The sequence below is a fragment of the Hesperophylax consimilis genome, chromosome 29, assembly GCF_061612785.1.
Source record: "Hesperophylax consimilis isolate HC1 chromosome 29, BYU_Hcon_1.0, whole genome shotgun sequence".
Lineage (NCBI taxonomy): Eukaryota > Metazoa > Arthropoda > Insecta > Trichoptera > Limnephilidae > Hesperophylax > Hesperophylax consimilis.
Window position 1 is genome coordinate 13,405,809 of NC_142864.1, and position 26,421 is coordinate 13,432,229.

General features: G+C 32.2%; 1 protein-coding gene across 4 annotated transcripts in view; it reads left to right on the forward strand.

Moving 5' to 3' along the window:
• Positions 1–22,471, forward strand: part of LOC149409891 (zinc finger protein rotund-like) — a 504,757-nt gene extending 482,286 nt beyond the window's left edge. For 2 of the 4 annotated variants that reach the window (XM_089649176.1, XM_089649177.1), the window contains exons 3-4: positions 13,632–13,793; positions 17,739–22,471. In XM_089649176.1, coding sequence (XP_089505302.1) covers positions 13,632–13,793; positions 17,739–18,839 — 1,263 coding nt within the window. In that variant the 3' untranslated portion in view covers positions 18,840–22,471. The remainder of the gene's footprint in view (positions 1–13,631; positions 13,794–17,738) is intronic. The other 2 variants (XM_089649178.1, XM_089649179.1) reach the window with 1 other exon arrangement.
• The last annotated feature ends 3,950 nt before the right edge of the window (positions 22,472–26,421 follow it).

A 26,421-nucleotide genomic window follows, 5' to 3' on the forward strand; every position in this document is an offset into this window, starting at 1 on the left:
GATATAATATTTGGTGTTAACAACGTTGTGAGTTTCAAAAGGCAACTAATTTTAGACCTATTTGCTAGTTATTAACGTGTATTATTTATTAGCTTTAAAAAAAGGTCTTGCTTTCATACTTTGATTTACTTCACCATATTATTTTCTAATTACCTTATGAGTAAATTATATTTAGCTATTTTATCTCCTGTCAACTTACTATGTAAAAGCCCGATAAGGCGTTAATAAATAATAAATAAATAAAATACATCGTCTCATACATACTCTTTTCGGATTGCATTATTTGCGTACATCTCATACGATTATACATGGTTTTACCACACATTTGCCTCAGGGATCTCATATCTACAGCATTCGGCCGGAGTTTATTGCCAGTGATAAAAGCACTATGAGAACGTATGAATAAATGTATTAATTCAGCGAAAGTTTTTATGATTTATTAATTTCACGTTGAATATACCCTCGGCACAAATGAACTACCCCTTTTTATCATATACCTTAAAATACATACCCGTATTAACGTAATCTATAAATACGGAACTCGACTTATGCGAACTTCTGCGTCTAGTTAATATAAGAGTAGCTGAGAGCCTATTTCATTGTCACCATTGACAAACAAATAACGCCTTTATAGTTTATAGCAAACGAACACAAATAATATCGACATTTTTAACATAACAACATAACGTTTTAAACGCGTTGTTTAAAACGGTAACCGAATAAATCATCAGAATGATAATTCATCGCACCTTTAAAAAGTTATATAAAGTCATGGAAAGTGATGAAACAAAAACTTTATTAACTGGGTTATGTAGGTTAAGTAAAAAGATTTTTTTTTCATCATTTCTAATGACTTTATATCACTTTTTAAAAGTGTGTTGAATTGTCACTGTGTTGAGTTATCATGGAACCGTTTAAAACATACCTGAACAAACCTTTAATTATTTCCGAATTTATTTAAATTATTACGTATTTTTTAATTTTATCCAATTGTAATCTCTATATGTAAATTTTGACCTTATATGTATGTACCCAATGTAAAAGCCAAAAAAAATTATAAATATATCTATATTGAGTCAAATACTCAAAACTTGCAATTCAATACATCAGCAAGATACCAGAAAACTATTAAAATCCCATAATTTAACACTAAGCTCATTCAAAATACCTATCTTTATCTAGGCATAATTTATTTTAATAACCTTCCATTAAATTTAAAAAATATCGAAAACATTCAGGAATTTCACCTTAAACTATTATAAGTCCAAAATACGTTCACTACTTACATCTAGAAGTAATATTGTTTAAATCTTGTGTTGTTTTTTTAAAAATTTATTTACCATAACTAACATTTACATAATTGAACTAGAATTCCCTCACCAAACACAAGAGCATTGTCTCTTTATGGTGAGGAAAGGCTACTTTAATTTCTATTGTTTTATATCTTGTTAATATCCTGTATTTATCTATGTAATTTTTTTTTTTTCAAATATTAAATAAAAAAATTAAAAAAAAAAAATAAATAAATAAAAAAATTAAAAAAAATAAAAATAAGGCAATATAACTATGCCTCAGTAGCTCAATGGGAGAGTATTGTCCTAATAAGACAGGGGATCTGGGTTCAATTCCCAGTTGCGACAGTTTGTTTTGTGTCTATTTCATAGAGATTTGTTAATATTATATTTTTCCTTGAAGATTAATAATATTAATCACATAAAATTACAATTTTTTTCCACTTACCTTATTCAGTAATGTCGCAACAAATTTGTAAAGTTTTAAAAATTAATTTAAATCTTACTAATTAATAATTTTAATTAATCTAGATGGTTAATTTATTACTTCGGCCCAAAGCCGGTATGCCTGATAAAAAATGACCCAAAATTAGACAGATCTAAATTATTTATCTACTTTTAAAGAGGTACGCTAACTGGTTATAAATCTACGCGATTAGTCAACTAACAGAAATCAAACCGGCTATAAAAATTATTACAAGAAGTAACACATGTTCAACGTATCATTAACGGTGTTAAAAAATATTGAATTATTGCTGAAAGCTTCAATACTATATTTTTTCATTTGGCTTATAATCGAATTTATCGACGTTTTAAACGGAATCATCGACAATTTGAAATAACATTATATTTTGAACTGCTCATTCAGTATGGGCATCTTCTTTATATGGCATTCAGTTTACTTTTCATCCCCTGTCTACATTTACCCTTCTTTCAATAATCCTTTCCATCTCTTTTAAACATACTTCCCAAATTCATTCACTTGTTATTTGTCATTCACAACAAAAAAAAAACTGATACGTGATTGCAACATACCTCAATTGGGGATCCAATAGTCTCACTGGCTCCAGACAATCGGGAGCAGTTGGAACTCTTGTGCTGTACTAAAATAAAAATATGAAAGGATTTGTCCTTGGTAATTAATATCTTTGTTAATTCCTTATTATTTATTTTATAAAAAACCACTAATTAATTTAGTCAAACAGTTCACCTTTCAAGGGTACAGTGTTTTAAGTAGCTGGTGGCTACCAACTTCTGATGTAACCTATTTGTTTCCCTCCACAATAACATAGTTTCCTGCCTCCTTTGCTCCTATAATTGCATTTGGTCCTTCATTACCCTGATGATGCGGCACTTTGTCTTAAATGATCCACAGCGTCTCACAGGGATGGACCAAGGAAATACTGATTAACAATAATATCACGCAATTCACATACTTAGCTCAATTGCCTGATTTCTTATTGAGTCGTTTCCTCATTACTGGGGATCGTAACCCTAACGAATAAGTGAGTGTTATTCTTCTTGAGTCGTTCCGTCATTAGTCATTACTAACTAATCTTCACGCCGTTTTCCTCAGGGGTAGGCCGAGAGGACGGATGGCCAAACAACTCGTGATTGGCACACACTTCTTGCATACACACCCTTGTGTTATTCTGACTCTTGGCATGACGTGACTGAAGTATGTATTTGGTTCACTCGATCATACCACGTCTTCCTCGATCTCTTCTGCCATTCACATTCGTTACTTATATTCTCCTTCGATTCCTTTATTCTACTTGCCCAAACCATATTAGCATTCCTTACATATTACGCTTCCATCAGCCTTGCATTCTTTGAGAGTCTTTATATTGTAACATATTTTTTTCACACCTACGTTTAAGGGAACTCATTTATATAGCATTCATACTTCCTCTTCCAGTTGCTTGTTTCACTTAAATACATCAGGGTTGGTATCAGGACTCAATCGTGGACAGCTAGCTTCGCTTCCTTGACCAATTCTTTGTTAGCGCCAGCCGCGTTCAGTCCTCCGTTAATTTTACTTTATTTACCCTTCTTTCGATATCTCTATCAACCTTTCCATCTCTCGTAAACATACTTCCCAAATACACGAACTCATCCACCTACTCCAAGTATTCATCATCCACAACTACATTGCACATTGTTTCATCATTCACAACTATATTGCACATTGTTTCATCATTCACAACTATATTGCACATTGTTTCATCATTGACAACTATATTGCACATTTTTTCATCATTCACAACTGTATTGCACATTGTTTTCGTACTCTCTCTTTCAATTACCACGACCATTGACTTATGTATAAGCCTAAATATTATGTTGTCTTATTCCTACTGCAAACATAACCTAATCTAACCCATCATAACCAATCCTTACCTATTTTATAACATCTTAAATAATTGCAATCACCTGCGGTTCGGCGATGAAACAAAATAATAAGATCGATATATTATTTAGTATCAATTATCTTTGATATGTATTTACATACTAAACATAGCTAAATCCACGTCATTATTATGGTGATATCCCACCGGGGCGGTACTGATCCAGTATCTTGTATTCTGTTTGCAAAAAGAGAAGTATTTTTGGTAAATTTTAAATATTATATTATTATAGGAAAAGTTCGGCCCTGTACAGACAGGATATGCGCTTTACCAGATCAATTTGTGTTACATAGTTATACCTGCTACCGACCATGGATCGGGGGTCATTAGTGCGTGAAGATGCGTTATTTTGCCTCTCGAAACGCAATCGTTAATCCTACAAAAGACGGAAAAAACATAAAATAAATCATCTGTTTTGGACTATAATGCTTCCGAATGGACAATTTATATCATAATGTAGGTACACCATTGCTAAGATATGTACTTACATATAATTAGTAATTGCTACCCGGTTTCGTAGGTGTTTCAAAATGGTTTTTATTAATTTGAAAAATATGAAAAAAAGCTACATTTATTTTCACATTTTTTTAGTTTTCAAGACGTATTTTACATGGGTTCATAGCTCATGATGGGTGCTAAAATATTTGCACTAAACTGAATTTGTGAAAATTTCATACCGATAAAACTAGCCGTTTAAGTTATTCCTGAGAAAAACAATCATTATCATTTTATAGAGTCAAATAAATATTTGTTGTCAATTCTTCCATTCGTAAATTTATCCATAGGTATTTGTGATTTTAGCCATGTCCATGGGTTCAAATGTGACGCCATTTTAAATATTGTCCTCATTTATGTAAGTAGAATTTTTTGGTTGCTAATTTTACCATTTTCCAGCCCTTGTTTTAAAAAAAAACTCCTAAAACAAAGTAACCCTTTTAAATTATATCAAATTAAACTCGCAAACAAAAGGTATTTAGGTTCTTGGTATCATTTGTCCGTTGCGTCCCCTTTTTTTCCTTTCCTCTTTATCCAGTACCTACTTAGTATTGCTAATATCAGTAGGGGAAGTTGGGGGGGTGTGGTACAAAACCGACCGCCGGATAAGGTTGAGAAAAAATCATACCCTCCGGGTGACAACCGCTTATCCTGTATGACGGATCGGTACCGTTAAACACACATCTCCCCCATACACAATTTGCCAGATTTGGAAAGACAAATAATTAAAACATACCCCACTCTACCCTATTTGGGTTTCGAAGACATTTTTCAAGCTAAGTCAGGTAAAAAATAAATTTTTAAATCTCGAACAGAAACAGATATTTGTATTCCATGTTTTTTTTTTAAATTTATTGGCAATTAGAATGCCAATAATAACAATGTAATTCTAAATTGGAATATTAAACCAAGCTATTTTATGTTCTTTAGAATTTTTTCATCTCTTTTATTGGCGGTTTGGCGTCCAGCTTTGGAACTAATATGCCGCCCTCAAATATATTTAATTTTGCTGATTCTTGACGACCCTTATTTATGGCCAACGTCGGTTTCTCTTCCTCGGGCGATGCTGCCATAGTATGATTTTTTATGTGAATACCGCACAAGAGTCCCAACTGCTCCCAACCGTTTGGAGCCAGTGAGACTATGGCATCCCCAATTGGGGTATGTTGTGAGGCTGAAGGTGGTGGGGAGGGGAAGGAGATGGGAAGAGGAAGGTAGGGAAGTACCTGACTATTCAGATCTAAACACGGTTAAAGCCATTTCAGGGTGATACTGAGAGTATCTTCCACTCCGGAACCTAAAAGTGTATATTATTTTTTATGAATTAATTGTGAAAAATACATAAATTAATATAAAAAAATTTTCTTGCGGACGCCGGGATTTGAACCCACGACATGCGGATTCGATGTCGAGAGCCTTACCACTCGACCACGGATGCCTTCTGGACTTCAAACTTATCTTCGCCTCACCAAAACCGATTTAAAGATTCTTGGATATAAAAAACGTTTTATATATTTTTTTTAATATATCTACTGCTTTAGAAATTTCATTAAATAGCTCCGTTCCTCTTATGTGCCATGCTGTGCTAAAACATATATTCTCCCGTGTGGTATCTTGAACAAGTTGTGATGACCACTACTATAGACTTAAGAAGTATACAAAATATATCGTATATAATAAGACCCTTAAAACATACGTATTAAACCTTTGTATAGAGGGAGCTTAAGTATTCTGACGCTTGGTTGTATATTTTTAGGGGGAGTTTCGGGTGGCGGGGATAGAATGAGAGTTAAAAAACCCCCGACGTGTAAATACTGCGCGAATTAACAAGGGTCGTAGCTCGGGTTCAGCAGGTTTATCCGTGTCTACGGAAGTAGGCTTTCGAGGACACTGCAGTGATGCTTATCACTTTTCAACAACCTTTTATTCCTTACACTTTGTTCACTTCTAATTCCTGTCTGTAGGTGACCGATTTTAACATTTACATCATTAAAAATAATAATTTCCTCTGTGCCTCTGTCTGTCCGTGTCAATGATAATATTGGAACACGTTTGGAAGAGATATTAGAAATATTATAAGATCAGCTATACAAACAACTTTTATTAATTTGTTTGGTATCTTTCGCTGGTCAAGCTAACAAGAGTTTTATTATATTACAGAACACTGCGACCACTGCAATGTTTATTGTCATTTCACTTCAAGTGCGCTTTAAAATCAGATAGTATAGAACGCAGACGAGTGGTCCAAAGCGCCGGGTTCCCATGCGGATTTAATTCACTATCCACCATTTCACAAGCAATATTTTACCCTTTAATTGATGGTGTTCGGAGAAAAATGAGTATTGCTAACTTAAAGAATCTCTTCATATTATTTAGTAATCCGGTTAAAAAAAATTGCAGGCCGTTTCCTGATAAACTTTTAGTGAATTCGTAATATATCAGAACACTTGTTTAAGCATCTGTATTTACTTTGATAATATATAATGACGAAACGCGAAAATATTGCGAATTTTATGAACACGTTTTCCTACATTATATATAATGCATACATTCGTATTTTATCAAAAATTTATTAAGAAATCTAACATTTCATTCGTTAATGGCCCGCAATCCCGATTTTAACAAGATTACCAATGATTTGAAGGTTGAAAGAAGACAAATATTGTTAGATTATTCGAAACGTGGATATTTTTGTTTCTCTATCGAATTTTTTTTCAGTACAAAATATCGCGCACAATTTTTGTAAGTTTGCAAAACCACTTTTCGCCACTCCTTGTGTCCAGTATTTCTGACTGACAGGAAATTTCAGGGGTCAGTTAGAGGATACCACCTTTAAGCCGAGGGCATTTCACTGCTAATCTTGATACAGAAAACAGCCATTTGTCTCAAAGTAAGAGTGGAAAATGTCGTGCAACCCTCTTTCTGCACATCTAAGCTGTAAATCACTCTAACAGCTATTTTTACGCTTACGTCAACCTGTCCGAGTTAAGCGACCTTTTCTTAATCTCATTGGTAATTACTACAGTACTAGAAATCTCTTCTACATTCCGCATACTAAATTAAGTCACTGCTAATAAAAAATATTTTTAATAAAAATTTACGGGATAATTGTAGGATTTATGAAGCTGAAAGTTAATGTAAAGAACACGTCAGAACAAGGACATCGTCAAAAAAGTTGTAAAGTTATGTCTGAATTCTTGACAAATCAGTTCCAATTTTGAAAATGTCAATTAAAATAATTTTCTGTGATAAATATTTTATTAGCACCTGGGTACTTTTTCGCTGAATTCTCACAATAAGTTAATATTTTTTATAAAATTACATTTAACTCGAAGCAAATCCGAGTTCATTAAACTAGAGTAACTCGCAGAAATACCCGCAACTGAAATTAGTATGTTCGATGATTGGTTATTCATTAACATTTTTAATTTTTTGACTGAGGTTCAATCAATTAAAAAATATTAGGAAAAAATTATTTCTGTAGGTAATTTGTCAATTTCAAAGTTGTGTAGCTCATTATAGATTCGACAATGCTAGCTGAAAATAGTCGCATTGTGCTACAAATTCTGGGCAGAATATTCTGTGTAATTTTCATGACGTCAGGCTTTCCATTCGAGTGTTTTTGCTAGTGTTAGTATAGATTCTGGGAAGCTTTTATTGCAACTTTAGTTCATCTGTGAGTTGCAATCTTTAAGTTATGATTCTCCAAGTTCAATTTTGAACTTAGTATCAGAACTGTTGGTTCCTTTAATCTTCCGATCGGCTGTACCGCTATTATGTGAATTGTGAATACAGCACAAGAGGCCCAACTGTCCCCAACATTACATTAAAGTTGGGTCGGTACGTTGTGATCCTGAAGGGAGTGAGGAAGGTTAGGTGATAGGGAAGAATAATGTTGGGATGTATCTGATTATTCAGATCTGGTCACAAACACGCCTAAAACCATTACACTGTTTAGAATCTGATTGAGTGGTCTTTAACCAATTCTTTACTGAGTGTATCTATGACATTTTTTTATGATATTGGAAATTTACCATATTATTTTTATGATATTGGAAATTTACCATATTACTTATATGATATTGGAAATTTACAATATTATTTTTATAATATTGGAAATTTACCATATTATTTTCAGTATATTGGAAATTTACCATATTATTTTTGTGATATTGGAAATTTACCATATTATTTTATTAATTCCATTTCTCAAAATATTAATATAGAAACATATGAAACTGATTACTGCGATTTAAAGCCAATGCATCCACATAGATTTCATCGTTTATCCCATAATTTTTAGTTTCTATAAATTTTGCACACTATGGCAAGCGATCGTTCAAAATGTTTTTTTTTTATCTTGCCATAATATGCAAGATATCGCTAGAGTGGTTAACATATTATGCCAATTGACTGCAATATAAAACACCTATGCATAAATATAATTTGATTTATTTAATTTGGTCGGCCAACTTTGTATCATCCATTGACGTCATGTAAGATGCTATTTTCTTAGAATTTCTACCTCCCAAATAAAGACTTTATATTTCTATACCGTATTACGTGTTTTTAAAGTCTTTAAGACAACTTTTTACGTCTATTTTGACGCCCGTTTCCTAGCGGGAAAACCCCCGTTTGGTTTTAAATCGTGATCAAAAGATATTCGCCTCAATAATATTATTGTTGAAAGGCATGTAATTTAAAAATGGACAGGTACAATATACAATAAAGAACAACGTGATTAACTATATCCAATAAAAAGAGCTCATTATTTTATGAATCTCTTGACAAAATAGCGAAAAACTCTCGAACGGTGAGCTCTGGCGTTATGATATTTACAGTGAATTGACAGCATAAGATTTCCAGTTCAATGCAACTATTTTCAGGTGGCTACATTATTTCAGTCAGGATTTATAATAATAATAATAAAATAGTATTTTTATATCGCAGTTTAGTGTCATTTCAAAAAAAAAATATTTTGGATTTTTTATTTTTATATTTTGTACTTACTGTGTGGATTGGAAAATTTATCAATATTTTTATTCATATATATTATTGTTCAATTGTTTTAAACAGTCATTTCCTGCACTATTAACAAGTATAATTTCATAAATATTATTATATATGTATGTAAAAGCCTTAATAGGCGTAAAAAAATCACTTCAAGTGCGCTTTACAATAGCAAACTTAAAAACTGTAATTTAGTATTAGTGGTCATGTTCTTAAAATTATTCCTACAATGTGCCTTACCCATAGTGCCATGCATATAGTACCATGAAATAACCATTCCACTCTAAAAAAATAAGACAAGACGCCAATTTAGTTCAATCGATAAAATAGTGTTAAAACTCAGGCGAAACCGGGTAGTAACGTACGTATACAAGGGTATCCAGCAGGGTCGGTAACTTCATCATTTTCGAGCATAACTGCAGATCGCTGACGAACAAACAACAACAGTTCACAACGACTAAGTAATTAATTAACTTAATTTTTTCGACTTAAACTGTTGTTAACAATCTGCAATTGTGCTCATAAACAATCGTTAATTAAACCTCAATCAATCAATCATGCAAGATATCCAGATACATATATCATATACGTTTGATTTAAAAAATATGCTGTATAAGGGATTAAATTTAAATACCTACTAAGTTTTACATCAAATTTAACGTATGATTTAAAAAATATGCTGTATAAGGGATTAAATTTAAATACTAAGTTTTACATCAAATTTAACGTATGATTTAAAAAATATGCTGCATAAAGGATTAAATTTAAATACTAATTTTTACATCAAATTTAACGTATGATTTTAAAAATATGCTGTATAAGGGATTAAATTTAAATACTAAGTTTTACATCAAATTTAACGTATGATTTAAAAAATATGCTGTATAAGGGATTACATTTAAATACTAAGTTTTATATCAAATTTAACGTATGATTAAAAAAATATGCTGTATAAGGGATTACATTTAAATACTAAGTTTTATATCAAATTTTGAATGAATTAGTATTAAAACGGCAACAAAACAGTTGCAAAAACTACATAATTAATATTTTAAAAAATTTCTAATTTAAAGAGAGTTGTATAGCCAAAAACCCTCGATAAATTAACGCCTAAAATCCGAGTTATAATGAGATTCTTAATAAATAACACACAAACAAAAATGATTATTTCAAGTATCATCTTAATATTCTAACAATTTCCAGTTCTATCAGCTTATTGACACGTCTGAGTGCTTAGTTAAGTACTTACCTGTTTAAGCTATCAATAAAACAGATTTATTTAACTGCCTTAATATTGTGTTTTGATTTTGTATTCAAATATTATGAAAATTAACAGTATTATAGCTTACTGGACAATTCAATGACTGTTTGAATTCATCCGATACATAATTTGAATATGAATATTAAATTTTATGTTTAATAAATTAGTTTTGATTCGATTTTTATTCAATCTGATTCCTTAGATCTTCACATCTTTCTGAAATGATAGTTAGTTAAACAGCTTCGTTCAATTTTCATTAATACAGACATTTATTAACCTCATTGTATTTACCATACATTAACGTATCAGTTGTGTAAAATTTAAAACACGTTTATTAATAAGGCTCTTAGGGTATAACAAATTTGAACATCGCATGGTGTTAAAATTGAAATTACTGTCAGTATCTGCCCTGGTGAGAGGTTACTAGAACGAAAAATGTTTTTAAAATGGTTTTTAGTCGTGTATATTGACTGAATAGGTCTGAAAATTCCGTTTACATTACAACCTTTTGCACCCACATTATTTGGATCAAATATTACGCACATGTATTTTCATTTTAGCATATTTGTACTTTGTTCTTGAGGCGAATGTGTGGTAAAACCATGTTTGATCGTGATAATGGTGGTAAGATTGTAAGCGTAATGATTAAGATTAAGAAAGGGATACTTAGATGATTGAACGAATAAAGGAGTGAAAGAAGAATACATATGTCATCGCGATACAGGAATTCCCCAGTGAGATGAGCAGCAGAGGAAATCAAATATGATGCGAATGTGAATGGTAGGAGAAGTCCCGAACCGAAGTCAAGAACCGAATACTTGAGTCGGGCCATCTTAAGAGTCAGGATAACAGAAGCGACGATGTATGAATAAAATAATAATTTGTTAATTTCTGTAGCGCCGTTTTTGTGAAAATTTACCCCAAGGGCGCTGTTGTCTTATAAATAAAATTGCCCCAGCTGTTTTTAGAGACTAGATTTGAATAGTTGGAAACTTACCTTTCTGTCCCGGAAAACACTGGTCTGATGCAGTCAACTCTTAGATCAGCTACATCATCAGCTATAGGCAGACTGATAGAACCTAAGCGCAAGCCAAATACTAAGTTTGGTGATCGCGCTTTCGGAGTAACTGGGCCGAAGGCTTGGAATAAACTCCCTCCGGAACTAAGATCCATAACAAGTCCAACAGAATTCAGGTCTAAACTAAAAACTTACCTTTTTAAGATGTCGTACCCTTAAATTAAATATACCACTCCTAAGAGAAAGTCCAGTTATATTCAATTTTTCAAGTAAGTCCTAAATCCTGTATCTAAATTTCGCTAATAAACAATTAGATAATGTTAATTAAGTGTTAATCTCAATTGACCTACCAGGTAAGTATTGTTCTGTATATTATCTCCATAAATAGTTAAGTAATAACATAGATCACAGTAGAAATGTATTATAAGTTTGTACAGCGCCCTTGAGGTGATTTTGCACAAAAACGGCGCTATACAAGTCATCCAATTATTATTATTATTATTATTACCTCTTCGATATCCCTAGCTTATTAAAAAATGTATTAAAGTTAAATGCATTAAGATATAATGAAGATATATAATTACAGTACAATTCGCTTAATACGAATACGATTAACACGAAAACACGGTTACCACGATTAATTGTTTGTACCTGATAAGACGCTACGTGATGTAATTTATTATAAGACTTATCAATCAAAAATAGTTCAAGACCATAGCTCCTGTTTGATCATTTACGAGTTACAGTTATAATTGCACTTAATGTTGTTAATTGCATAACCTGCTACTATCGATAATCGACTTGATCATTATTTGTGACCTTAAGAAATACAAAACGCCCAGTCGAATTGTTTAATCATATTTTAAATATTAAGGAAGTTATTACGCCAAACCACATGCATTATAATTATTTTTATTTAATGTGGGTAACGTAAAATAAAATTTCGATTTATTTCTTTTCCAAAGAATTTATAAATTAAATTATGTATTCCAGTCAGTGGCTATATTTAGTTTAAATGAGATACAATTTTTACGTTCCTATGATAATAAATAATATGTTTAAGTTTGTAAATAAAGTTCATTTATGTCAAAGTCACTATTAAGAACATATCTAATGTAATCCAACATATTAGGAGATCCGGGAATAAATATTTTAACGTACAAACAAAGATATTTCGCCACTTTCAACTTTTGTCGATCGCTGTTTTGCCATAGATGTTTCTAATGAGCGCATTCAAATTTATGATATTATATTTTTACTGGGAAACCAGTAAGTAACATATCTTTTTAAGTATCGTGTATAAATTTACAACATTTTAATTAAGAGGTGAATTTGATATCTTGATACATTATTTACTCCCAAGATAGAACATATTGAGTGTTTTTTACACCGCTGAGTTTATATTTTTAAGCGCTTTCCAATAAATAGTATGAAAAATGAAATAGAAAACGTATTTATGCTAATCTAATGCGATAGATTATCTACATGCTTACAAGGTAGTATTAGAAATAAAAAATAATAATCCCAAAAGAAGAAAAATACAGTCATGGAAAACCCGGAGTTGAGAATCTGTTTTAGGCCACCCTGTCATATTTACAAACTAAAAGGAACAAGTGCAGAAATTTTTTTTTCTCAATCAAAAGGGTCGCAGCACTACTGACTATTTCAACCCCCTAGCATGTGTACAATGTTAAACCAGGATATTGAGAGAACAATGTATGGTATTAGACATCTAATGAGAGAACTATGAGAGATAATAATATTGTAGTGTGTTTAACATCCTAACCAGGATAATTAGAGATAGTTGCAATTTGTCTAGCGTCCTAACCCAGGATAGAGACAATAATTTACTGTTGTGTGTTTGACGTCCTAATGCGTCCAATTCAATCCCAGGATAATTAACGACATCCAAACTCGGGAAAATGAGATTTAATGAATAGTGTTTAACTTCGTAAACCAGGATAATGAGAGACAACTATTGCAGTGGGTTTGACTTCCTAACCAGGATAATGGGAGACAACTATTGTAGTGTGTTTGACATCCTAACCAGGATAATGGGAGACAACTATTGTAGTGTGTTTGACATCCTAACCAGGATAATGAGAGACAATTATTGTGTTTTCAACATGTGTCCCCAATATCTTTAGGGGGTATCCGGCAGCGGTATCCCAGGCAACGTGGGCGCAGCAGTCGGAGGTGATCGCAGGGGAAGGAAGAAGCACATCTCCACCTCCCCCAGCGAGTACCGCGCGCCACGAGGAGCCGGGGACCCGTTGGAGTGGGGGATGCTAGAATCCTCCGACCACGAGGTGCCAGAACTCGCATTTGGTCTTAGACCTGTACTGGCTGTTAATTGTTCACAGTCCTGATTTTATTATTTTATTCGCACCTTTCTACGTTAATTTTATTGTTTTTAGTTTCATAATACCTACGTTTTGAGTTGCATCATGTTTGGAACTGTTGATGTTGTCATTAAGTCTGTTTAGTCCAATTAACATTTGTTTAGTTCCATTTTCCCTGGATCTTTGGATGTTATCATTTTTCTTGCGTCGGTAGTTTCCTTCCATCCGCTTAGACACAATGCTAATAATTTGTTTAGTCCCATTTTGCCTCTTTCCTTTGATGTTATGTTTTGTTTAGACATATTTTTACCAAATTAATAATTTGCTTTTACATCGGTAGTACCTACCAGAACTCTTTGTGAAATTTTTATATATTTATATCTTATCTATTTATATACTTAACATATATTTTGTCGACATGTGTTGATGCTATAATTTGTTTATTACTGTTTTGCCAATTTCCTTTTATGTTATGATTGGTTTAGCCTAATTTGTCCTAAATAAATAATTCTCTCTAACTTCGGCTGTACCAGGACTCTTTGTGACATCATTCATAGTCTTATTTTTTCCTGGGAATTCAAATCAGATTTTGTCGATAGGTATTATAAGTTGATGTTATCATTTTGTCATATTTTTGCATAATGCCTGTTCCAGCGTTCTCTTAATGTTTTAGTTACATGAAGCCAGTTCTTATTTCGATGTTTATAATGCAAACAAATGTTTACTTTCTAGCTTTTTTACTTTCCTTAGATATGGTTGAATAATCATTGCCTTTACAGCATTCTTAGTATTTAGTTAGCATTTATTTTTTCCTGTGTATTCTGCATTTATTTAAACTCATCCATTTAATTATTTATTATTGATATTGTTGTATTTATTTTTTTATTCTATACACTTTTCTGTCATTCGTTATTTACATTTAAATTAGCAATCAAACCCACTACTTCACGTTTAAAAAAACCTACAATTAATATTATAGTAAGATCGAGATCATCTGCAGAGCGTTAAAAAAGTTTCACGGTTGATGTCCGAGTCCATGTCTCACGCCTTAAGCTATTGACTATTCATCTTAAATGTTCGCATTACAATTATTCATAAGACGTGTGGGCGTTTTTTTGTTGTAGCCATTTATCCGAGCGTTACATTTGCTGGTAGTTTTCATCCGAAATTAATCATTTTATTTCAATTTCACAGTACAAAATACTTGGCAATTCATCTCGCCTCTTGCCCCAAGGGCTTTAGTTCCACGCTTTTCAAGATTTACTTCCATTCAGTCAATGGTTTTTACGCCATTTGATACATGTCCAGTTTTTAGCTCGATCGTGTATCGGAATTTTTTTAAACAACTTGTTTTATTTGATTTTTTTAAATTCTGGTTCATTGTTCACTTTCATTCCTTTCTGGCTATTACATTTTTCTTTTTGTCAAGTATATTTTTCTTATGTTTTGTTTTTGTATGTAGTGAATGTGTAATTTTTCCTTGCATTATGAATTCTGCAATAGTAAAAATGCTGCATTGATTGTTAATTTGACAAATGTATCAATTTTAGATTTCCTGCTTTTATTATTGCCAGACCGGTTTGCTAGATAATGCATTTTTTGCGTTATTCAATCAAATCTTTTTTTCTTTTCTTTTAAAGCAGTCGTATCTATTCAAGCGGTTAAATCTGTGACAACGAGCAGTTTTTCGACAGAATTCGGAAGTTTCGAAGTGAAACTACATTATGCATTTTGTGTTACCATTTTTATAAACATATCATCGGGAGTTTTTCACGATTCCAGCAAGATTTCTCTCGCATTTTTTACTTTTAAAGAAAGTTCCAGGTTTTTTAATAGCTAGAACAATAATTAAAACACTGTTCTGAAATTCCGATTGCTTTCAAACGCTGATACTTTTGTGTTGTTTATATTTTAATTGTTGAAATGGGCAAATCCACTGGTAACTTAGCAATTCCGTCAATTTAGGAAGTCAAATTGATGAGCAGGAAGATGTTTGCTTCTATTGTTGTCAATGGTGCGTCTCTAATCATGACTATGACCAAATGCTTCCTGAAACTTCAACTGTTTGTTTTATCTCTTATACATCTCGTAGCTTCCTCAACGCTTTGGGTTCGACCTCGCCAGCAATTTGACCTAATCATTTTTTTTACTTTTGGGGTAATTAAACATGTCGCGCTTTGCAGTGCAGTGCATTTTCATATTGATGTGATAAATTGTCCTGGATTATTCTACCAAAGAATACCACATCTTAACGTCTCTTTTAATTCAATTCATGTGTTCAATACCACGTTCAATTGCAAAAATCAGTTATATGATTAATCCCTGAACTGTAAAATAAATCTGGAGGTGTAGGTATTAGAAAACGAGCCGATATATTATTTTTAATCGTTTCGGTAAAGATTATTATTTAAGCTTTTTAAATTATTTTTTCAACAAATAGTTTTAAAAAAACATCCACAAAATACAAAGTTTTTTTGCTGTTTTAATTTTTTTTATAACTTTAAACATAATGCTTTGACAGAAGATTGTACCTTACTTCCCAGGGACTGGAGTTAAATTCGCGAAATGCTGATGGGTAGGACCGACATTTATTTCGTATATTGACTGCTGAAATGTCATCCAATTTCAGAGGAATGCGTATATATATATGTCCGCGTGAGTGTGTACAAGATTGCCGCCAAAAGTTGATAGAATGCATTGTCATCAACAATGAATCTATCTGCCGAATTTCAGCTTGATCGGATGTCGGGAAGTGGGATAATTTCCGCTGCTAAGATTTGCATTAATTTATTACCGAAAACAAAAAAACTTTAAAAATGTAAAAAAAAAAAAAAAACGTTTTTTGGATTCTCCGTGTGATTTGGCGTAGATTCCACAATTTTGCGCTTGTACCAGAAGTTTTCGGACACCGTGCAAAGTAAATTTTCCTGAGCGAGTAAAAAAAAGTATGAACGATTCTCATAATTTGTTTTTGGTCGTAACGTAACAAAAAACATTATTTAGTTACGTCATGTTTGTTGACTTACGACTTTTGAGATGCAAAGTGTACAATGTACCTACATCATACACTGTGGCATTTGCAAGTTTCGCCGAGTTCACATCACACGCGTCATTTTCGCCGTTCCAATTTTAAATTTATTTTGGCACAATACGCGCGTTTATTTATAACGGAATGTTTTCAATTTTTTAATTTGACTTTTTCTTTGCGCAGTTCCCAGCAGATTTATCATACGCCCGCGTTATTTCGATATCCATTCATTAAATAATGTAATGATTACATAATTTAAAAAAATAATAATAAAAACAACAGTGCCAAACTGGTGGTAGAGAATTTATGATTCAAACAAACTATTTGTAATGTCTTATTTATATTATTTAAATACTTGCATGGCATGCATACAGAATATTAATTAAATAATAGATAATAGTAGGAAGATACTCTGAGTATCACCCTGATGAGAAACCACGATACAGAATCAAGACGTGGCTTGAGTGTTATTAAATGTTTTTAGACCAGATTTTAATAGTCATTAAGTAACCTACTCCCCCCCAACTCCTTCGCATATACACAGCCCCCCTCACAAATAGGAATGCCGTAGTTCCACTGGCTTCGAGTTTCATGTTTGAAAATCAATAGTTTTTCATAGAAAAATTAAAGAAATATCTGTTGTATCTAATTTTCGCCCTAAATTAACATCTTTTGATGCTGAAACTTGGTGTGTGTAAAAAATCACCTCAAAGGTCTTTAACAAACAAAAATGGTGCTATAAACATTAGACAAGTATTTAAATTTGTATAAACTTACCAGGCTCAATCATTTGATAATTCCTCTATTTGAAAATGTTTGTTAATATGTAGGTAATAATAATTATTTATATCTTATTCTAATTATTTTGTTTGTGTCTATTCCAGGTGTTCGGTTCCAAAGCTGATCTGCAGCTCCACACGCAGGTGCATCTGCGCGAGGCCAAGCCCTACAAGTGCAGCCAGTGCACCAAGGCCTTCGCCAACTCCAGCTACCTCTCCCAGCACACGCGCATCCATCTCGGCATCAAGCCCTACCGCTGCGAGATCTGCCAGCGCAAGTTCACCCAGCTGTCCCATCTCCAGCAGCACATCAGGACCCACACCGGGGACAAACCTTACAAGTGTCGCCATCCTGGATGCCAGAAGGCTTTCTCGCAGCTGTCCAATCTCCAGTCGCATTCTCGCTGCCACCAAACCGACAAGCCGTACAAGTGCAACTCGTGCTACAAGTGCTTCTCAGACGAACCCAGCCTTCTAGAGCACATCCCGAAGCACAAGGAGTCGAAACATCTAAAGACACACATCTGTCAGTATTGCGGCAAGAGCTACACTCAGGAGACGTACTTGAGCAAGCACATGCAAAAGCACGCTGAACGGGCCGACAGGAGGCCCCCGATAGCTGGACTTACAGGCAGGGCTCCCCCAGCACCCTTCCCAGATCATCCATACTGGCCAAAGATAAGCCCGGACTCTGCAGCTCACCTCTCAGAAGCTATGCAAGAAGGAGGAGGATTCGGGCAACAGAACGCTCACGATGGTAACGATGAAACTGAGAATGATCACCTTCAAGCTCACCACCGAGCTCTGTTCGACCACCACAGACTCAACGGAGGAGATCTCAACGGCGAAGACGCTAGACAATCGCTACACTTGAATGGACAAGGTCCTCCAATCTCCACATCCGGCTACGACATCGCTTTATCCAAAGCCAGCGCCGCCGCTAACTCAGCGTTCACCCCGATCAACTCGATGGCGCCACATCTCGGAGGTCTCGCCCACGCGCAACTCGGACAGAGGCCGTATTTGTACGACTCGCTGGGATTCCAGCAGAAGCAGAACAACCTTTCGGCACCTGCTTCCGCGTCGTTCCCCAACCAGCTCATCTCCCTGCATCAGATCAGGAACTACGCACACCAGCCGACAGCCAATCTCCTGTCTCCCGAACACATTCTGCCGCACTCTCTGGCCGTGAAGGATAAGCAATGACTGTCTGTGAATACAATGTGATGAATGCAATAATTGAACTATCCAGTCCTCGTTGTGCTCGGACTGTAAGATCTTGTTCTTTTAATCAGTGTTGATGCTTTTATCTTTTAATCTAATTTAGCCGTAAGAACAGTATTAAGGTGTATATTCTCAAACACCCTAAGAGTGCTGCTGCTCAAATGCAGTATGGTTCCGGCATTACAACGGAACTTATGGTATTAATTCATATGAAAAATTCCTCTAGATCAGTATTAGCCCTAAGGTGTACCAAACTGTCGACTAGGCGATCCTTTATCGGGTCAACTACTTCTCTCTTGTGAAATAATATTCTATTTATTTTATAGTAGATACTTAATTACAAACCATGTCCTAACAAACATCACACCTTAGCTAAATGAAAACAATAAAACATAACCACAATATATGAAAACAAGAATATCCGTGAACTTGGCAATACATATATAATATGTGATTAGTGCAAAAATGTCATTTCATTAAGTTTTATGTCTTCTTCATTTGATTTAAACACCAATGGTCGACCAAACCAAACAAACCATTGAAACTTTTCACTGTATATTGACAATTGAAGAATGAAGGTTTCAAACTCCTAAAATGTCTGTTTGCACTTATCACGTCTTGTCCTGAAACTACAGATAAATATTACATAATATAATAAATCAACGATAAACTAATGTGTCAATGTCGTAAACAATTACTTAATAATTCTAAAGTATAAAGTTCCATGCAAATTTTTGACAGCTAATAAGTATAAATAATAATATATATTATACGCAAGTACTACTTTGTCAATCTGTATTCACTATTATGTTAATTTTACGAAATCGCATTAGAAAATAAATCTCTGAACGAATTCGAATAATTTCTATTTCGTCACCTATTATGTTTATGACAATGGATGACTATCGTTTCCTCGTAGACTTTGAATCTGAGTGGCGATTGTCAACTCAAATTCTTTAAAATTACATATTTTATACTTTATCGGATGCACAGACAATCTACAACTAAAGAAATAATACAATTTTAACAATTTTTGCCAACAAAGTTCCTCTAAATGATCACAAATTGATCAAAACTGTGTTTATTCCTTAATTAATGTCAACATTATCATTAGCAATAGTTATTATTTCAAATGATTCTCATGTTTTAAGTTATGAATAATTGTTTGGTTGTATTTATAAGTTACACATATTACAGTATTTTAGAATCACTTTGTTTATCTCTGTTCACTTTCTATAATGCTAGGTATACATAAGCGAACCAAACTGCTGAACTGAACCTCAGCTTATGGGAAAGGAACGAAGCAACCGCAAATGGCGTGAAACGCCGCTTGCAGTTACTTCGTTCCTTTCCCGTAATTCGTGGCTCAGGTCATGTTTCGGTTCGTAAATGTATACGTACCATAAGATCATATCATTTTTGGAAACATATATATGTTTAAGATTCAATGCTTTCAGGGGGGTAAGTCCGCATCTTTTGCATTGGTTAACGCAGGTTAAATCAGCTTAATTGAGTCACGTGTAACATACATAACAGGCACTACCACCAGGTGTTCATATTATGTATGTATGTTACATGCGACTCATTTGACACCATATTAGCTAACGCAAAAGACACAGACCCCCCCTCAAATCATTTGTGTCAACTCTTCATCACTGTGTTTAACATTTAATGCTCTCTGACCATTTTGTTCACTTTTAAATAAATCTGTTAATTGTTTTTAACATACCTACTCTTTACAATCAGTAGATTGTTTTATTTTATCAAATCGTTGTTGTTAACTTTTCATCATTGTGTTTAACATTTGATGCTCTCAGACCATTGTTGTTAACTTTTCGTTGTTTAGTTTAACATTTAATGCTCTCAGATCATTTTGGTTAAGTTTTAATGGAATCGGAATGATACCTGACAATCGCCACCAGATAATAAAACGTGTAAATTTGGTATCGTAGGCATATTTTTTAGTAGTGTAACTAATTTAGCGGTCTATATGAAGTATGTTTGAAGTGCTGTGACTGAAAAGGACTTATTAATCTCTAATTTCGTAATTGTTTATGTCCTATATTGCATTTTAGATCCTGTCCATGACATTTGGTCAAATGACCAACTAGAATCCGTGTGTATAATTTGGTCAATTATTGACCACTTACACAATCTTTCCATGAATACTAGTATATGACATTTTTTTGGTCCTTTGACCAACCAGGATCTGTCCATGATATGTATATGGTCAATTGACTAACTAGGATCTTTTCTTGGAATTTGGTCAATTGACCACCATGATCTGTCCATTAAAATTTTGTTTCCTTGACCAGCTAGGATCCCTTCATGAAATTCGATCAACCTATCCATGACATTTGATCAATACAGGATCAACCAGGATCTGTACATGTAGTTTAGACAATTTACATGAAATTCGGTCAATTGACCCACGATTATCTGACATTATTTGTTAATGCCTTAACCAGCCTAGGATCTCTTCATGAAAGTTGGTCTTCTGACCAACTAGGATCTGTCCATGACATGTGTTGGTCAGTTGTTCATCAAGGATCTGTCCATGACGTTCATGTGTTGGTCCCTTAGCAATACAGGATCTCCCCATTAAATATGGTCAGTTGACAATATGTACATGAAATCTAGAATCTTGCCTGTAACATTTCGTCAATTGACCAACTAGAATTTGTCCATGACGTGTGTTGGTCGCTTGACTATCTAGGATCTTGAATACGAAGGAATTGTGTGCTCTCTGTAAAGTAAAGGAATAGGAAAGTTGTGAAATATTTTTTATTAGTTTATTGTAAAAATGAAATTGAAATTTAATCTAACTAATTCTCGGTGTAAGAATAATTATTATAAATGGATATTAAAATAAAATTATGGAAACAAATTCATAATTCAACGAATATTTGTGTCTAGTTGTTATCCAAGATTCTGTAAAAAGATTATAATTTACTTCTAATAAATACTTTAAAATTATGTTTTCAGATCTTTTATTTAGTAAAAGGTTGATTTTATTAATTGTTTAAATTGATATATCTAAAAACACAGGTGAAATTTTCATAAAATAAAATGAAAACATAATTTTGACGTGTTTTAGAACAACAAATCAATGTTTTTTTGTTGCAATCAAAATCAGTTTTTAACATTTTTTATAAATTAATTGAGAAACTTGTGAATATTGTTGATGAATAATTTAGTTTAGTCTATAACAAAAAATGCATATTTTTTATTTACGCTTTGACGTAGGTAAAATACAAAATTAAATTTTAAAATATGATTTATTCACATCTACCGACTTGCACATTGAACTGTTAAGGCTTTCTTTAAATCGAAGAAATGTAAATTTTTAGAACTGTAAAAGTCTTTAATCACATGAATTAGTCAACAATAAAAAAGGTAATACCCCAAAGTCCCCTTTTTTTATAAATGGAGGACAAAAAAGGAAATGATATTTCATTAAAATTTAAATGTTTGTTTGAAAAAAAAAACACAGAAAAACTTAATTACATAGTAAATATGTAAATTAAAAGTTTCAAACTTAGAACAAAAAATACCACATTGAAAAAAAATCAAAGATTTTTAAAGCTTGAATATTAACTCACTAGATGTCAGTAATTTTTTATCAAACAATTATTATTGTCAATTTTTCGTAAGTGTCAACGTTCATCACTGAAAAATATTCTCACGTTTCTCAAACTATTTTTAAGTAAAGTCTACATACGAATTTATGATGCAAGATTTTAAATGACAAGCTTTTGAATTTATCACAGTTAATAAATTCAAAATGGAAGTTTTTAAAATGGGACGGAACCTAGTTTTAAAATTAGATGGTGTTTTATTTTATAATAGAGTAAAGTAATACATTTTTTAAAGAATCTGAAGGAATAAAAGCCAATATTATAACATAAGTATCCATTTTATTTACTACAAATTCTTTTTTACCTTAATGTTTTGAAGGAAGTAACATACTGATATGAAATTAAATCTTTTTGAATAAAAAAACGTTATTTATGAAACGGATAAAAAAAAACATTTATGCTATCTACTTTTATCAGTTTTCTTATATACGTATATCTTTATATATCAGGAAACAGGATATAACAATTTGCAACAACTGCAGTAATTTTTTTTTACAATTTGAGAAATATTGAAGGAAAGTGATTTTTCATCAACTTAGAAAAAAAAATACCATTTGATTTCTAAAAATGCTTTTTGGTTGATTTTCATTGTATTTCGCATCAATTCAGAATCAACCTTACAAGTTTGTTATAACCATTATTTTCTTTGTCCTATTCTTTTAACAGTTTCGGGCTATAAGTTTGTTATTTTAAACACAAACTTCCAATCATAATAAAAACACACTGAATATTGGATCAATAATTGTTTCCTACTAAATAATATTAACATTTTATAATACGAGTGGTAAAAATAAATCACCAAAATCTGTGAACAAAATTATTAAGAGTGATTTTGAACAAAGAATGAATATTTTGTGCAAAAGTTTTTTAGCTAGCACTTTTAATGGCTAAGCAAGTTTCACAATACATTCATTATACATATAGTATGTGAAATGATAAGACATATTCTGTGTCAAAATAATTCTTTATACAATAGTACATGTGCCCAAGTCTTTTTGTTCCTGTGTATCAATTTGTAATGTATAATTATGTCGTCTTACCAATTAGATACTTACGCACCGGTTCAAGTGATGGTTTACCTGTATCTACGCCGTGGTTTTATGTTAAGTTTTTTATATTCCAACCTGACGCGTCACATAATTATTTACACCACGTTTATTAGACGGATGATTTCTTGTTTATCAGTAGACAAAAAATACATAACTGTTTGATTTTCAGAAGCAAACATAATAATATTAATTATCATTTAATTCTTAACGAATGATTAATATTTTTTAAAACTTTAACAATAAGCTATTTGAGGGATATACAAGCAAATTAAATGTAGGTACTCCACCCATCGATATTCAAATTAATAGACCAGCTAATAGGGAATGGGGAACAAACCAAGCTACGTAGGAGTGTGAGAGGCGACGTGACCGTCCCCCTTTCTGTGATTTGTCAGGAAATTAATCTGACAGTGTACAGGCAACTCGCATTCTACCTGGCTGCATAAAAAACTTAATTGCAACTTTCCAAATTTGTAAAATAAAAGGTTGGGCTTGTGTCAACATTTAATATTCTGTTACACTATTCAGTTAGACACTTTTACAAATGTGTTATAATTTACCCACCTGACTCAATTTCAGCATAGCATGCCAGGAGGTTGGTTTAAAAACGAACATCCAGATCCTGCGCAGAAAAGTCCCACGTAGACTGCGCTGCAAACCTTTGCCTTACTTTAGCGAAGTACCTAAATTCTCTTAATTTGGATGTCTCTATCCACTGAAAAATAAATTACCTTTCATAAACATCAAAAAAATGTTAATCACATTAACAAATACACTTTTAATCAGACTTTTTTACAGAAAAAGAAGAAAATTATAATGAATCTAAACGAAAAATGAAACAGACCCAGACACAGAAAAATAAAAAGGTTATTGTCTCAACTGGGAATCGAACCCAGGATCTCTGTCTTAACCACTCAGAACGTCAAAAGACGTAAATATGATAATAGCGGTCAAGACATTAGAACGTCTTTTCACGTAAACGCGCGAGATTTTACAAAAATCGATTTATTTCCATCACTAGTATACGGATTGCCATGATTTAAAAAACAGAGTATCGATAATGAATAACGCTACGCGTCTGTATTCAAGAATATCTATGGAACGTAGAGTTGCATTATCTAAGCCGATTGAATCTGTCATCTTGTTCGTTGATAATTTATTGCGTTTCTAAATAATTTATTAAAAATATTTTAGTTTGAACGGTTAATATTTTGAGGTGACTAATAGTTTTTAATTATATTTCTTCAATATACAAAGTGTTATTTCTTTATGATACTCAGAAAAAAGTACATTTTTCAAAGCTTTCAAATAATTGTAAGCGATTTTTAAATATTTTTGACGTTTTCATAAAATGTATATTTAGAAACGCAAATATTTACGTATTACAACACAATGTGATAGTGGATTTCATAATCTTTCCAAAACATTTTTAAGAATGAGGCTACGTTTCCCAAAACGTGAGTTATGAAGCTTTTAGCAAAACTCTTAAATAACACAAAAATTATCACGTTTTGACAGTTCTCAAAGGAACACATAGTAGATAAAAGTCTTTGTCTGAGAGGTTAACGGGACAATGCCTCTAACCACTCGGCCATTGGGACCTAATTATTTTATACCATTTTTGTTGATCTCATATTATGTTACATTTTTATTTTTCCGTATCTTGTTCTGTTTCATGTTTCGTTTAGATTTTTTATTATTATTATCTTCTTCAATGATATATTACATTGACAGGTCTATCCTTCAAAAATTAAACGAAAAATTATTTAACATTTAATTGTTGATAATGTCGCAGAACTGTTATACCCCTCATTAAATAATTATCCATGTTTTACCTGGGAGTTTATTTGTAAACTTTAATAAACTGCGATTTTCAAATCTTGTAGATTTTAAGTAAGTACTTATAACAATTTTGTGATAATTATTATTGTGTCTTGTTATGTCATTCTAATAATTGTTTATTTCACAAAACCACAAGTTTTCATTCTTACAATACATAGTTAGTTAGGTTTTGTTTCCGTAATCTGATATCCTATTTAATTGCATTTACTTTCTAGTTGATAACATTTTATTTATGGTTCAATTAACTTACCTCAGAATAAAGAATGCAAAAAATAACTTCCTATTCTGTATTCAATTCTTAGTTATAATTTATAACTGCACAAATTATTTGTTTTAACATTGGTGCATTCAAACATTCTTTCGACGGAAACTAGGTTATTTTTTAGTAAATTTATATTAAAGCAGAAACTCTCTTTTATAGGAGAAAATATGTAAATAAATACAACATAGATATTTTATTTAATTTTGAGCACAGGTTAATAAAAAAACTCTTAAAATATAATTTTATATATATAATTAATTCATGGTTGTTAAAACAATTAATGAATAATATTTAACTTTTAATGAATGTAAAAAAAATGTGGCAAATTTGTCATTTCTTATTTAATGTTTTATTACAATTTTTCTTCTAAAATAATACTTAATATACAACATAATCATTTACTTTCGAAATTTATTAGATTCTTTATAAATTTAAGTAGAAATTGTGATATAGTAATTTACGTAAATTTAGATTATTGTTATATTTGATTTTTTTTATTATTAAATTAATTTTTAAATAAGCTGATTTTCGAATTGACTCGCTCAGATTTATGGTGTGTGATGAAAGGAAAGGTAATATAAGGATATTTCAAAGAGAATGTGTAAATAAATAAGCATAAAATAAAATGTGTTCTTCTCAAAATATGTGAAATATTTTTTATTTATATGTAATATCAGCACTTATAAACTTAAGTTGTCAACTTTAACTGTCAAAAATTCTCAACTTAAACTGTCACTTCAATTTGACAACCACTTAAATGTTATTATAATTAT